The following is a 16232-nucleotide window of genomic DNA, read 5'->3' on the forward strand; positions in this document are numbered from 1 at the left end:
TCTCTTCTACCGCAATGAAAAGCCACAAGTGGGGACAGGGTCCAACCAGGTGTCCACACGGCAAGGGGAAGATTCTGGAACGGGACGGACCTGGGCCCAAATTCCAACCCTGATAAGCTGGTGAGTCTGGGCCATGTCTGTAACTTGGCCAGGGTAAACCTGGACGGGCCACACGTGATGGTGACAGGAGGGGACACCGCTCACTCGTCCTGCCCAGCACCGCGGGGTCCACCTGTCTCACCCTTGGCCCCGTGCGACATGTGACCTTGACTCTGCCTCGTCTCCGTTCCCCACGGCGGCCAGGGACAGCCCAGGAGTCACCAAGTCCAGGGTCAAACCTCCATTCCGGCTGCTCCCGGCTCGGGGCCTTGGCCAGTTACAAACCCTCTGCCTCAACTTCCTCTCCTACAAGATGGGGGTAAGAACAGCATCTACCTCACGGAGTGACCAGACCACAGACCCCAGGGCCTGGCAGGAAAGAGGCACCAAGTGTCGGCTCTTTCCATTCAACCGTCTGATCTGTTATTAGTCAGTCACTGTGGCAGGGGGTTACCTTGAGATAAACAGAGCTGGGCTGCAGGTTACGGACGTCGCAGGAAAGGCCAGACCACCCACTCTACGTAACAGGCAATGGAGCCCCCTGTCTATTGAGTTCTCAACCCCAACTTGTCCTCCAGCGGCCATCCCACTGCAAGGACATGTGGCCGACTCCAGGGCCCCTGGGGAGTCACTGTTGCCCAAGCAGCATCTGAAGCCCATTTCTTCCAACACGACACCCTTGTCTTAGGGCTTCTCCTTTCTCCCTTTGCCAATTTTCTCTTGGGGATGGAGAGCAAAGGCAGATGCCAACGAGGAAGGGAGGGAGGGAGGGAGAAGCAGGGATGGTGGGTTCGGGCGTGCGTATCTGGTTCCTCAGGAAGCTTCGATGACGTGTGCGTGCGACGCAAAGCCCGCGGCTGCGGCGGTGCTGAATCTCGAGGTCTCCGTCTCCCTGGAACGTTCGCTCCGTGCGGAGAAACAAGCACATCACTAACTGGACTCGCCGCTACACCGTGAAACGGCAGGATAAATGAAACAAGAAAAGGGGGCCTTATCGGAGCAGGATGCTGGAAGACCCTCAGGCGTAAACAACCTTTGCTCTGACGGGTCTGAACCTGGACGTGGTGACGGCTGGGCCGTCACAGCCCCAAGGGGGAAGTGAGCAGCGGGTGGCCAGTGTAGACGGGATGGAACCCTGGCAGAGAAACAGGCTGGGAGGCCAGCGGAAGAGGAGGAAGGCCAGGGCTCTGGAAGGGAAGGGCTGCGTGACCGTGGGGGTGACCGTGAGTTGGGGAGGCCTAGGGAGAGGCCCCCCCCGCCCCGAGAGCACCAGGGTAAATCCGGTGCTTTGCCCCCAGGGCGCTCACGAGCAGGCAGAGGTGGCAGACCTGGAGCGGGCACAGAGGAGGCTTCCTGAGGGAGAGGCCAGGGCCCCTTTCCAGGGACGCCGAGGGTCTGTGCTCCAGCCTGGCTCGTGCCGTGCCCACCCACGCCGGACGGCAGGCTCCTCGGGTACCCCTTTATCCCCAACAGCTGGGACGATGCCCAGCGCACTACACAGCAGGGACTCGGGTAACACCTGCGGAATGGACCAGCCAGCATCCAGCAACACAGGACAAGGACAGCGCAGGAGAGACTGTCCACACGCCAAGTGCCATGCGCCTGCTCTCCGGATGGCAGCGTCATTGAGATGAAGATGGCATCACTTTGGACGGAGGAGGACAGAGCGCACGCACGCACGGGACAGTGACAGTGACTCGGGGACAGAGGAGGACAGAGCGCACGCACGCACGGGACAGTGACAGTGACTCGGGGACAGAGGAGGTCAGAGCGCACGCACGCACGGGACAGTGACAGTGACTCGGGGACAGAGGAGGTCAGAGCGCACGCACGCACGGGACAGTGACAGTGACTCGGGGACAGAGGAGGACAGAGCGCACGCACGCACGGGACAGTGACAGTGACTCGGGGACAGAGGAGGACAGAGCGCACGCACGCACGGGACAGTGACAGTGACTCGGGGACAGAGGAGGACAGAGCGCACGCACGCACGGGACAGTGACAGTGACTCGGGGACAGAGGAGGACAGAGCGCACGCACGCACGGGACAGTGACAGTGACTCGGGGACAGAGGAGGACAGAGCGCACGCACGCACGGGACAGTGACAGTGACTCGGGGACAGAGGAGGACAGAGCGCACGCACGCACGGGACAGTGACAGTGACTCGGGGCAAGATGGCCCTGCAGAGCCGGGGTCAAAGTAAGGTCTTCCCAACACGGGGACAACCCAGGAGGAAGCGGAAAACCCGAGCCCCCCCGCATACCGCAGACACTCGCCACCGGCAGGTTATCGGGCTGAAGCTTTTAGATGAAAACTCGCTGTTGGTCAGACACGAGCTAACGCAGGAAAGCAGCCGTCGGGGTGACCGTCAGGCAGAACCCGCCCTGCGTGTCCTCGTCCATCCCAGCCCCTGGCAGGGCGTCTTCAGGGCGCTGGTCCCACGTGCTCCCCATGCACCCTCGGTCGGGGCCCACCTCCTACGCTGGTGGCCCCAGCGCTCAGCACGCGGTCGCCTGTTCCTTCCCAGGCTCACTCGCCCCACAAGGGCTTAGTTTTCTTAATCTTTGGGTTCCTGAAAAATAAGTGACTCCAACCTCCTGCTGAAGATGATGATGGCAACACGGCAGCCCGGGGACGGCCGCTGAACGTGCTCAAGAAGGCTGTTCGCACAGAGGCTCGGACCAGGCCCTTTCTGTAATCGCTAAGTTGGACTAAGGTCACTTCAGGAAAAAATACTGATATTAGCCAGGGACGCCGGAACGCATTTCTTTCTTTCTTTCTTTCTTTCTTTCTTTCTGTCTTTTCAGGGCCACACCCGCAGCATGCGGAGGTCCCCAGCCTAGGGGATGCTGTGCTGATGCTGTAATAATATAGTGGATACACGTCATTACATATTTGTCCAAACCCGCAGAGTGTTTGACATCAACTGCGAACCCTTCAACGATGGCCTTTGGGCCATAATGGTGTGTCGATGCAGGTTCAACTTTGGTTTAAAAAAAACAGGGAGTTCCCACCACGGCGCAGTGGAAATGAATCCAACTAGGAACCATGAGGTTGCGGGTTCGATCCCTGGCCTCGCTCCGTGGGTTAAGGATCCGGCGTTGCCGTGAGCTGTGGTGTAGGTGGCAGACGTGGCTCGGATCCTGCGTTGCTACGGTTGGGGTGTAGGTGGGTGGCTATGGCTCCGATTGGACCCCTAGCCTGGGAACCTCCATGTGCCGCGGGTGCGGCCCTAAAAAGACAAAAGCCAAAACAAAAAACAAAAACAGTACTCCTCTGGCGGGGATACTGATAGTGAGGGAGGGTCCGAATGTGTGCGGGCTGGGGGTGTCTGGGGGCCCTCTTGCTGTGAACCTAACAATTCTCTTAAAAAATAAGGTCTTTAGAATTTTTTAACGGATGAAAAAAAAGGAATATAACAATAAACAAATATTTCATATAGATCCTTTCTCCTTTCTTTTTTTTTTGGAGCGTGTGGAAGTTCCCTGGCCAGAGATTAAATCTGAACCATGGCTAAGCAAATGCTGGATCCTTAACCCACCGCGCCGCAGCGGGAACTCCCTAAGATAGTGTCCTGTAGTTTCAAAAGCCAAGTAACTTCCTTAGGCAAACTCACGACTGCCACGCAGAATAACTAGTGACTAATAATGATTAAGTATTGCTGACACGGGTTCCCAGTGCCACTCTCGCCCTCGAGGTACAATCCCCGGATGGCATTCGCTGAATCATTCAGCCACAAGCTGCGGGTCCTTAAGAATAGTAACTACTGGAAACGCACGTTCACACAAGGTCCTGTTTCTCTCTGAAAGGGACTTCGCGTGGTGGCACTTACACATTAATAGTGACCACTGGGACATGAAACGAAGACCCAGTGTCACGTCCAGGCCAGGTGGCTCAAGTCACAGGAAGTCCAGGGACCAGCTTCCAAGGTCACCTTCTCACTGTCCAGCCCTGGTCCCCGCCCAGCTGAGGGGGGGGCGAGGGGGACGTGGCCACGTGCAGACCACATGGTCCAGGCAGGCACCTCACCTTGGAAAAGGACAGACCCCGCCCCCCCAACTTCCGTGACAACAAACCTCAAGCAATCCTGTTTTCCGTGCAAGTAAACGTGACGGTGGGACCAGGGCACACGGACCTCCTGACCTCTGGGAGACAGGGAGGTGCAGCCGGCAACCCGGGCTGAGCCAAACAGCAGAGGCCAGGGGTTCGTGTGGCCCGGGGTCAGCGTGCGTGGGGTCGGGGGGTGAGGGGGGAGACGCAGGTTGTCGCCAGCCTTCACACGCCAACGTGTTAGTGGTGACGACAGGTTAAATTTCTCGCCTCTAGGATTTCAGAGCTGTCAGAAAAGCAGAGGCACACACCATGTGAAGGAGCAAACTGGACGGACTGTGGTCTCATTTGAAAGTGGTCTGACTATTTGCCAAGACACCTGAATAGGGAAGCAGAACCCACGTTTGTGCAAAGCCTCACTCAGGACATCACATCCCACGCCTCCAACCTCTGGCTCTGAGCCCTGGGGAACTGGGTGCTAGGAGACCACAGGGGCTGCAGGACCCAGGGCTTCTCCCCACCTTCTCCTTGGATGGGTCTATTCAGATGCCGACCGGGCCTATCACGGCCCCTGTGCACGTGCCAGAGCAGCAGCTTCAGAGCCAAGGCCACCTGGGACCTCACACTCGGCCTGCCCTCGCCCGGGGCCCCAGGGGGGCTTACCCTAGGGGAGGGTAAGAGACTCCACGAGAGGCTTTAAAAAACCAAGTCAAGTCACTGGGAGACTGAAGTTTATCTTTTTAAAGCCAAACAGCACTAAGAAGTTTTAAATGCCTGCTCAGCGAGTGAACACATGGCCACTGAGGGTTCCTGAGCTGCTTACGGCTGGGGACACAGACACCACCAGAGGACAGCCGTCGCCCTCCAGAGGGGGAAAGACTGATTCCCGCAGAAAGACGTCCTAGCCACTCAGGCTCTGAGCGTGTGGATGGGCAAAGTAAGGCGTTAAAAGCAGAAACGTTATCATTTTGGGAATGCAGCACAAGCGCTCCTCCGGTGTGGAAGTTCGCTGATACCCTTTGCAAACAAGGTCAAGTTTCGCCAGCTGTGCTGCTCCGAAATGCTTAAGGCACTTCCCTGGTCGCCTCCCTCTGGCGGCTGCATGGCAGGGGCCCGTCACGAGCTAGTGTCCCAGGAAGAAATGTACAGAATGGAAGGTGTGTCTGTGTTTATTCTCAAATCCCCACACTCCCCAAGGTGTGGTACTCGAATCCAGAATTTCCACAACGCACACGAGACATCAAGACTCCACGAGTCCTGCGGAAAAGACACCTGCTTGCCACAGACGCTATACCTACGTATCACGTAGAGGCCTTCGCTCACGTAAGAGCAGTGTGAGACACGGCAGGAAAAAACACACTTTGCAACACACGATGGCCACGCCCCCTTGGCTTGACAGGGTCCAATGGGGGACACAGACGCCACCGGGGATAGACTTTTCCGGAGGGAAAGCGTTACACATCCAGGTATTTCCAGGTGATGTGGTCACGGGGTGGCAGGGTAACCGCTGAACCACAGACGGAAATCAGGCTACCTGCTTTCTGGGAAGGCCACCCTCTCAGGGCTCAGGTAGCACCCTCATTATCGCCCGAGGCTAAAGCAGGGCCGTGAGCAGAGACCACGTGCCAGATGCTCAAGAGGACTAACTCAAGACTTCGTGTCCCAGACAGCTCAACTGCTACAGGTCACCCAGGAAAGAGCACCTGACAGATACACCAGAGGGCGTGAAGGACGCACCTGCTCGGAAGTCTGGACACCGAATCAGGGCCACAGCACAGACAGGCCCGGCCGTGCGCCCTGACCAGCTGCGGCAGGGATCTGACTCTCTGAGCCTTACTCCTTTCGTTGGCAAAATAACCGTCCCCAGAGATCCCATCATGGCTCAGCGGTTAGCAAACCGACTAGCATCCATGAGGACACGGGTTCGACCCCTGGCCTCAGTCAGTGGGTTAAGGATCCGGCGTTGCCGTGAGCTGGGTTGTGAGTTGCAGATATGGCTCAGATCCCAAATTGCTGTGGCTGTGGTGTAGGCCGGTAGCTGTAGCTCCGATTCGACCCCTAGCCTGGGGCCCTCCATATGCCGCAGGTGCAGCCCTAAAAAGACAGAAAGACCAAAAATAAAAATAAAATAGGAGTTCCCAACAAAGAGGGTTGTTAAAAATAAAACTGCGCAAGATAACGTAGGTAAAGGGTTTGACACACAGAAATAACTCAATAAATGATCTTTAAAACGTGAGGTGCAACAGAACGCACCCGCCCTACGAGTAACGTCTTGGCAGGTGTTCTCACGGGGACACCATGAAACCCCACCCAGAGGAAGATCTAGAACACGCCCAGCAGCCCACGAGGCCCCGCGTACCCCCACCCCAGCAACCTCCACCGTCCTACCTCCCAGGGCCACCACTGCTCCGACCGCTACTGCTGCGGATTAATTCTGCCTGTTCTTAAGCGTCACATAAGTGCAATCACACAGTACGTACTGGCCTCTTTAGCTCAGTACCACATTCATGAGATTCACCCATGTTTGTTTTGTTTTGCCTTATGGCCACCCTGGCGGCACATGGAAGTCTCTGAGCCACAGGTTGAAGCCAACCCAGCCCACAGCAGCAGCAACACCGGATCATCGGATCCTTCAAGCCACTGCACCAGGCCAGGGATCGAACCCACACCTCCACAGTGACCCGAGCTGCTGCAGCCAGGCTCTCAGACCACGGCATCACAGCGGGAACGCTCATCGTCTGTTCCGCAGGGAACGCGTTCTTTACCGCATACAGCATTTCGGGGGATGGATGGACACCCACAACTGACCTCTGCTACTACGATGACCGTGTGGGATGCTTGCACTTGGGGGCTGTTGCAAACAACGAGAGGGCGCCCACGTCTTCCGACAGACCTGTGTGCGTGTCTCCGGGGCATGTCCCCGGGCGGGACTGTCGGCTCTCCGGGCAGCTGTGTTTTTAGTGCTAGCGACCTTGCCAAAGGGGGCAGGGTCTTTCCAACAGACACGTCAACTTACGAAAGCTCAGACTGCTCCACGGCCTTGAGCCACTGGGTACTGCCAGTCTTCGTCTTCTTTCTTTTCTTTTTACAGCTGCACCTGCAGCATATGGACAGTCCCAGGCTAGGGGTCAAATTGGAGCTGCAGCTACAGCCAGCCTACACCACAGCTTGTGGTAACACCGGATCCTGAACCCACTGAGCGAGGCCAGGGATCAAACCCATATCCTCGCAAAGACCATGCTGGGTTCTCGTCCTGCTGAGCCACAAAAGGACTCCCCCTGTCCGTTTTCTCATGAGCCGTCCTGGTGGGTTCTGCATCGTGGCTAAAAACGGCATCTCCCGGACGACCAATGACACTGAGCTGTTTCCACACGCTTGGGGGGCCACCTGGATTTCCTCTTTTGTGACGTGCCATGAGCCTTCTGTCCATTTGTAAAGACGGAACTACCCTTTCCTTGCTGTTGTGCTGGGGTCCTTTATAATATGGTGGATATAGGTCCTTGTCAGCCATATTCAAGGCAAATACCTTCTCAAAGTCTTTCTCTTACGGTGAGTACTTTGGGTTATAATTTTGATGTCTTAAGACATCTTTGCCTATCCTACGATAATAACCGTATTCTCTTGTGATGCCTTCTAGAAGCTCTTGTGTTTTACCTTCCACATTAAGGTCTATGATTCATCGGCAATTCATGTTGGTGAGCGGTGTGAGGAAGGGGTGGCAGGGGGCTTTTTTTCCCCCCTTTCGAACAGTAAATCGGTCTCGCACCATTTATGGAAAAGACCATCGCTTTCCCCTCAGCCACGGTGGGACCACGGCTGCGTACGTGTGAGTGTGTTTGCGGATCCTCTATCCTGTGATATGACTATAAATTTCACCCCTTACTCACCCTGCAACCACAGAGGGGCATGTACCTTTTCCCCAAAGCCATCGACAGCTGTAACAGGATATTGCACAAGAACATGCATTTGTTGAGAAACTATAGGCTGGGTCCTTTGCAGACTCGATGACATTTCGCATTCGCCATAACCCTGTGGGGGTAGGTCCCACTTTAGACAAAACAAGCTATGACTTAAGTCAAGTGTCTAGAGGTTAAGAAGAGGCAGAATCTGCGTCTGTCTGGCCCCAGAGTCCTTGCCACTGTGTCATACTTCCCCGACATAATGTCACTGGGGGACAGACGGTCTGGTTATCATTCCGGTAAACAGTTACACGTCTGTACACAAGTGAAACGGACAAGTGAGGCTTTTCCGAAAGCAAGCAAGCAAGCAAGCAACCCCAACCCTGTGTGGACTCTCATCTGATCCCTACCCCCTCCCCCTCCAATAAAAACAATATAAAAAAAAAAAACAAACCACATCAAGGACAACTGATCAAAACACAGATCAAAAAAGAATCAAAGAAAAACATTTCAAATAAAGTTCAGCTGTTTCTGTTTGGAAATAACAACAACAAAAGAATCCCACTTGCCACAATAAACTGACAAATAAGAAATTGACTGTGGTAGCGGGGCTGGAATTTTCCGATGGCTTCTGCTACTATGTCATTTCTGCGGGTGACCCACAAGTGAGCTGGGCAAGGGAACAGCTGGGCGCTGGCTGGGCGTGTGTCCCTGACGCAGCCGCCGACGAGGACAGGGCTTCGGAGCTAAGCAGCCCTTTGAGATGCTGTCCTCTCCCTGGAACTAGAAACTCTCCCCAGTTGGTCTCTAGAAAGGGGACAGTGGGCCTCCCAGCCTCATTCCCAGCTTGGGGGAGTGTTTGGCTTAGTTTGCTGTGACTTGCCACCTGGAAACTCCTCATCCCCCAGAGAAAGTCTGTTCAGGGTCCTAAACCCAGACGTCCCACAGGGGACAAGGAACTGGTACCCTAAGGTAGCAGGAGCCCTCCCTCCATCCCGCAGGGATGTGTAAGGGCAGGGACACAGCCAGCTGGTCCAGAGCCATCAGAGGAGGGAGGTGTTTTGAGTCCGACAAACTCATCCTTCATGGAGATCCCCCCACACACTTAAACTACATCCCGAGCCTTCACCCCTTCGCCTGGCTCTGTCTGTCCCTTTGGGGCCAGGTGTCCTTCTGCCTCAAGTCCTCTTAGAATTTCTTCTAGGGTGAGCCCAGTGGTGAGCAACGAATGAGCTTGTTTAAATGTACGCCTGACACTAGCGCTTTGCTGGGACTGCTTCGGGCGCTCAGTGTTTGAGGGTGTACGGTCTGACTTAACGCCAGCATTTCCAGCGAAGTATCTGCTGCACCCTTTGCATCCAGTATCCTACATCCAGAGCGTCTCTACCTTTCTCGTTGGATGGGCTTGGGACCAAACCTGGAGGGGAGACAGGAGGCCAAGGAAGAACTAGCCTCACAAGTGGCTCCAAGCTTTCCGACCCGAGCGACCGGATGGATGGGCTATTCCCCGCTTCGTGGAGAAAGAGAGTCATTTCAAAGGAGAACACGGGCTGACGAGTGCGTTCACACGCTTCGTGGTTTGCGCAGTGTCCCTGGTCACCCCGCACTGGCACAATCCCCGGGCGCCCTGACGTCCTTACGTGAAAACTCAGCCCGGTGGCAGTGACCACTTCCTCCAGAAGGGAACCCATCTTCCTCGCACCTCCTCCCGGGTTTTCTTCACATCCTGCCGGCTCCTCCTCCTCATTCTCCGTTGTCACGTCCTCTTCGGCGCGAGATTTAGACGGAGGAGGAGTACTTCCGGGCCTTCCAGGGCTGGGGAATGGCCTTCCCACGCTGGGCCCTCTCCCTAAGTAGTCCCACCATGTGCGCCTCCACTCCTTGATTCATTCAACGCGTCCCAGACGCTCTGCCGGGCCCGTGGCACGACAGGGACTCCTGGAGGGAGGCTGCTGCCATCATCCAGGCACGAGGGGACAGCGGCTGGGGCCAGGCCGGTAACCGCGGAGATGGGAGAGAGGCCTGCTGCTGGGTATTCTGGGGGCTTCGCATCTCATCTATTCGCCCAGGTCTTTACCCCGTTTGATCCTTAAGACAGACCCTGCTTCCGCGTCCCAGACTCAGGTCGCCAACACCCTGCTTTAGCATTTTGCTTGTGCATCTGTCCTTTCAAACGCAGCCTGTCTAAAGTTCAACTATTAACACCTCTGCAAAATCACCCCCCCCCCGTTTTTTAAATAAATGCAGGGATATCTCCATCCATCTAGCTGCTCAGGGCAAAAACCTGAGAGTCACAGAGGCTGTTTCTTTTTTATTCTCCTGTATCCAAAGAATTAAAATATATATCAACGATAGCAGCATATAAACTGGCATATGTGTGTGTGCGTGTGCGCGCGTGAGCACATGCACACATGCTAAGTGGTCCTATATTATCTGGGACGTGTGTAAAGGTTTAAGAAACATTAGATTTTTCCTGGTTAAAGATGTATTTGTAATTTCCCAAGGACCTATTAACAGAATAGACGGGAAAAAAATAACTAAAAACTTTTAAACTAGAAAAAGAAAAAAACTGAATTACATAAAACAATCAATCCAAAGAAAGCAAGAGAGAAAAAGAAAACAAAATAGGAAGAAAAACAGAATAGCTAAAGTATACACAGATCAGTAACTACATTAACTATAAATGGCTAAATGCAACAGCTAAATGACAAAGAAACTAGATGAAGAAGAAACCAACTATGCCACTGACAACAAGTACCTCTGATACCCAAAGTTAAGAACTTCGGTTCATCCAAAGAAGCTATAAAGAGAATGACAAGGGAAGTTGCAGAATGAGGGAAAGGAAATATGAGCAACACATGTAGCTTCTATCCAGAACTACTATCTAGAATATATACAGATCTGTTACAAATTGTAAAAAGACAACCCAGTGACAAAAGTGGATAAAGGTTTTGATCAAGCACATTTACACACGCACCCACACAATCCAAAGGGCAGATAGGCACTTGAGAAGGGTCAGGTCAGCCAGGCAACCAAGTGGAATCTTAACCACAGCAGAAGCATGGGGGGGGGGTGCTACGAGAGCCAAATCCCAGGGTCCTAACAAGGTAAACAGAAGACACCCAGATCTGCTCTTTCAGGAAACTGCAGCAAAGCCTATCGCGCAGATACGCAAAAGCAACTACCAGAAGAAAGAGCTGAAAGAGTTAAACTGCAAAGGGTGGAGGGTGGAGCCACGGTTCTCAGTCCCCCATTCAGTAGCTTCCAGCATTAAAAACACAAAAAAAGACGCTGATGCAGATTTATTATTTTGCTGTATGAAAAATACAGCAAAGACAAAGACACAAGAATGGGGGCCGGGGGAGTGAAGGAGGGGTGAGGAGGCCGGGCCGGGGTAGCGGCGCAGAGGAGCGGCGGGTGGCTTTATTCTGCAGGCTGCGTTAGTCTGCCCTATTTGCTCTGGCCTCCAGGAAGCCCAGCTTCTAACTCACGAGGCGCTTCTACAGACTGGATCCCCAGGCGTAACATGTCTTCATTTCGGAACGTTCAACCACCACCCTTCCGTTGCTCTCCTATTTTGGTAGGCAGCCCATGTCTTTAAAATCTAGTAGGCTGGGAGTTCCCATCATGGCTCAGCACGATTGAGCTCAACCAGTATCCATGAGGACGCAGGTTCGATCCCTGGCCTCACTCAGTGGGTTAAGGATCCAAGTTGCCATGAGCTGGGGTGTAGGTTATATTTTCTTTTTTTTCTTTTTTTTGGCTTTTTAGGGCTGAACGCCCAGCATATGGAGGGCCAGGCTAGGGGTCTACTAGGAGCTGTAGCTGCCAGTCTACACCACAGCCACAGCAACACCCGATCTGAGCCACGTCTACAACTTACACCACAGCTCATGATAACGCCAGATCCTTAACCCACTGAGTGAGGCCAGGGGTCAAACCTGCAACCTACTGGTTCCTAGTCAGATTTGTTTCCACTGCGTCACGATGAGAAGTCCTGTGGTGTAGGTCATAGATGCAGCTTGGATCCCGCGTTGCTGTGGCTGTGGTGTAGGCTGGTAGCTGCAGCTACCATTCAACCCCTAGCCTGGTAACTTCACAGGCTGAAGGTGTGGCCCTTAAAAAAAGGGACAAGACTAGATTTTCATAAACCAAGCTCCAAAGAGTTACTAAATATACCTAAAACTACACATGTGATATTCTGCCTTTCCTTGACAATTCAGAGGAGATGCTGAGATCTTGCAATGCTTTGTTATTTATCGTTTTAAAAACCAGTTATCTATATAGATTGGGCTTTTTGTACTTTTTCTTTTTTTTAGGGCCACCCTTGAGGCATACAGAGGTTCCAGGCTAGGGGTCTAATCAGAGGTACAGCTGCCGGGCTACACCACAGCCACAGCAACACCAGATTCGAGCTGCATCTTCGACCTACACCACAGCTCACAGCAACGCCGGATCCTTAACCCATTGAGAGAAGCCAGGGATCGAACCCACAACCTCCTGGTTCCTAGTCGGATTCGTTTCCACTGTGCCACGACGAGCACTCCTATCTATCTATCTATCTATCTATCTATCTATCTATATATATATATATATATGTATTTTTTTTCCATTTAGAATTCTGAGTAATTTCTCCCCTACATGGATAGGTTACTGTGGTCTCTCTGTGTTCTGTCCCCACCCAGTGACTCATAAGGAGGCAATTTAGGAAAGTGGCTAAGAATCAGGCACACACCGAGTTTAAATTCTGGGTCTGACCTTGAGGGCACGTCTCTGAGGTTCTCTAGGTTTATTCGCTCATCTGCAAAGGGGGAGGAGGGTGATAACAGCATCCGCCTCGCAGAGGCGTCAGGACTCAACACGGCAACACGAGGGACCACACAGTAAGGGCCACGAAGGCTTCCAGGGGGCGGGGAAGGAAGGAAGGAAGGAAGGAAGGAAGGAAGGAAGGAAGGAGTATCTGGGAGGAGAGGCTGCCCTGAAAGACCCCAAGCACGAACCCCATGCGGCGTCTATGCTTTCTTTACCAAAGACCAAAGCGTAGTGATCAGAACCCTGTCTCAGGAGAAGGTCAGTTCGGGGACCATTTAAGCAAAACTGGGCTCCTTCTTTGTTTGTCATCAGTCATCTTTTTCATCAGGAAACAAAACACCTGCTGTTGCACCTGAATGTTCCTGTCCTGCTTTTTTTCACTGCTTTCCTGCGATGGAACGCATGCTTCTTTGCTTTTCCTTTCCTTTTTGGGGGGAACTAAAAGATTTCAAAACTCTTTAATGAGCGCCGTCTGCAGTGCCTGATTATAATGCAAGGCAGGGAAGCCCCTTGCTTTAACCTTGGGGAAAAGTCTTCGGGGGCTGTTTGTCTTTCCCCGACGGAGCCTAGCAGCTCTCGTGCTCTTTAAAACAGGAGAGTTCCTTTTACTGCTAATCAGACAAACGGCAGTATCTTTAGCACCAATAATAAGCATTTCTCAATCTACTTACTTTGAAACACATGATTTTCATCAGCTCCTTTTCTCCTCTTGGCAGAAACCACAGTGAGCATTTTAAAAATAAAATCCCCTTCCTCCTGGGTCTCCTAAGCCCTAGGCGGGGCTCCTCACAGGCTCCCCCTGGGTTCTGGCCTCAAAGTCCTTGCCGTGGCCTGTTCACCCTTAAACAACCCCCCCCAACAACCCACAATAAGCACAAGGCCACACGAAAGCCACGGCAGGGGACTGGGCTGAGCCGGCTTCTCACCAGGGAAGGTCTCGAAATTAAACAGCTTCCCTCTCAGACCTGGACAGGCCTGGCTGCTCAGCCCTGTACCAGACCAGTGAGTTGCGGGGCAAGACGGCGGGGGAGGGAGCGGCCGGGATAAGCAGGTGCCCTGCAGAACAGCTTCCAGAAGGATGGTCAAACCGGGCATGTGAAAGAGCCAGAGTCCCCAGTGCAGCAACAGGGGGACCAACACAAGACAGGGACCAACGAATAGCAGCATTCGGGGCCCCTGACACGGGTCCCCGGGCTCCCGAGGCCTCACAGGGCCCCTCGTGGTCTGTCTCTAAGCCACTCTTAAAATGCTTCGGCCACAGGACCGGATGCTTCCCATCTCTACGGAAAAGCATGAAAATTCCTTACACTGACCCCGAGGGACACATACAGTCTGGACGCGTGACCTTAGCCCCATGCAGGGAACACAGAGCCAGCGGGGGCCGTCTGCCTCGGGCTCTTCCAGCACAGCTGGGCCGTGCGCTGGGGCAGCGTGAAAAGCGGAGCTCACTCCCCTGCACAGGCTGAGGGGCGCGACCCCAGCTGCCTGACTCTGAGGAGGCGGCTTCGGTCTCAGGAACAAGCCAACCAGAGAGCCAGCCGCTGCCTCCAGAACAAGCAGCAGGGAAAGGACCGGACGGCCGAGGCCCCCACGGGCGACCTACTGCTCACGAGTCACAGGCAAGGATACAGGGGTTGCTGTCGTCGATGCCGCAGCTGTCCAGGATCAGGGGAATGCCGTCCAGCTCGCTGACCTGCGGGGAACAGAGGAGACACACTGTGTTACGCGGGAGATTTTATGGGCTGCTCTTTTGTTTTTTTGGTCTCTTTAGGGCTGCAGTCGTGGCATATGGAGGTTCCCAGGTTAGGGGTCGAGTCGGAGCTGTAGCTGCCGGCCAACACCACAGCCACGGCAATGCGGGATCCCAGCCGCATCTGTCACCCATACCACAGCTCACGGCAATGCCGGATCCTTAACCCACTGAGCGAGGCCAGGGATCGAACCTGCGTCCTCATGGATGCTAGTCAGATTCGTTTCCATTGAGCCACGACAAGAACTCCCTTGCGGCTCCTTTTCACTTCCTTGCTCACTGCAGTCATAATACTGGGGGGAAAGACCCCGAAAGACTTAAGCATTTAAATTTAAATATCTGAATATTTTCAATCCAGAAATCTTTAAAGACAGACATGGAAACACAAAGTGATACTTTATTTTTCTCCGCACCCTCTTCAAGAATGCTGGGCAAGGAGTTCCCGTGGTGGCTCAGTGGGTTAAGAACCCAACGAGTACCCCTGAGGTTGCGGGGTTGATCCCTGGCCTCATGGAAAACAGATTTTTTTTTAATCCTGCACCCTCGGCATATGGAAGGTCCCAGGCCAGGAACTGAATCCGAGCCGCAGCTGAGACCGACACCACAGCTGCAGCAACACCAGGTCCTTGAGCCCATGGAGCCAGCGGGAACTCCAACCAAGTTTTCATATTAAAAAAAAATGAAGGGTTAAATAACGAATGAGTGATGGTTACAGGGCAAAGCAGAGGATGAGGTCGACGAAACAGCAACAGAGGAACAGAGCTGGATCCGGTGAATGTTCCCGGGGGTACAGTTCTGACTCTGGAACCTGGATACGTTCTACACAATTTTAAAAATGAAATGGGTCATGCATGTTAACTAAACTTATCAAGGGGATTAGCTCACAAATACTGCAGCAGGAAGCTGTACACTGAAGTTAACGTAACGTTATGGCAATTCTACCTCAATTTTGAAAATTCTTTTTTTTTTCCCCTCTTGTCTTTTTAGGGCCTCTCCCGAGGCACATGGAGGTTCCCGGGCTAGGGGTCTAATCGGAGCTGTAGCCACCGGCCTGCTCCACAGCCACAGCAACGCCGGATCCTTAACCCACGGATCGAGGCCAGGGATCAAACCTGCAATCTCATGGTTCCTAGTCAAATTCGTTTCCACTGCACCACGATGGGAACTCCTTGAAAATTCTTAAAGTTATAGAACAGAAACAGACTGATCTGATGACATGTGAGACAAAGAAAAATTATTTCACAAAACTGAACAGTACTTTGAGGCGAGGTCCCCAGGGGGCCACGTCCTGGCCTCAGAGAACCACAGAGTCTCACAGTTGCATGGTCGCCTCAGTGCCATCAACACTGGGACTGGCCCTCTGAACCCTTATTTATAGACTTAAAGCAGTGCATAATTAATGTCATAAGGAATCAAGATTTTCAGAATAAAAAAAGGAAGTAAAAATCAAAGTTCCATTTACCTTTAAATTAAGTAACATTAGCACAAACTCATGATGTATTTTTCTTTCCAAAAAATGTTTATTTCCTAGCTGTTCACTGAAAAGGCCTAGAAGCAAAGACAAGCCAGTAGCAATGAACATTCCAAGCTTCAGCCTAAGGATGCTTTTGTTTTTTTTGCC

The 16232-nt window shown here is 53.2% G+C and overlaps 1 protein-coding gene across 3 annotated transcripts in view; it reads right to left on the reverse strand.

Annotated features, from left to right (window-relative positions):
* Positions 1–16232, reverse strand: part of ATXN10 (ataxin 10) — a 160411-nt gene that overhangs the window by 12007 nt on the left and 132172 nt on the right. For all 3 annotated transcript variants that reach the window (XM_013997462.2, XM_021091386.1, XM_013997463.2), the window contains one exon: positions 14491–14554. In XM_013997462.2, coding sequence (XP_013852916.2) covers positions 14491–14554 — 64 coding nt within the window. The remainder of the gene's footprint in view (positions 1–14490; positions 14555–16232) is intronic.

The sequence above is a fragment of the Sus scrofa genome, chromosome 5 (genome assembly GCF_000003025.6).
Source record: "Sus scrofa isolate TJ Tabasco breed Duroc chromosome 5, Sscrofa11.1, whole genome shotgun sequence".
NCBI lineage: Eukaryota > Metazoa > Chordata > Mammalia > Artiodactyla > Suidae > Sus > Sus scrofa.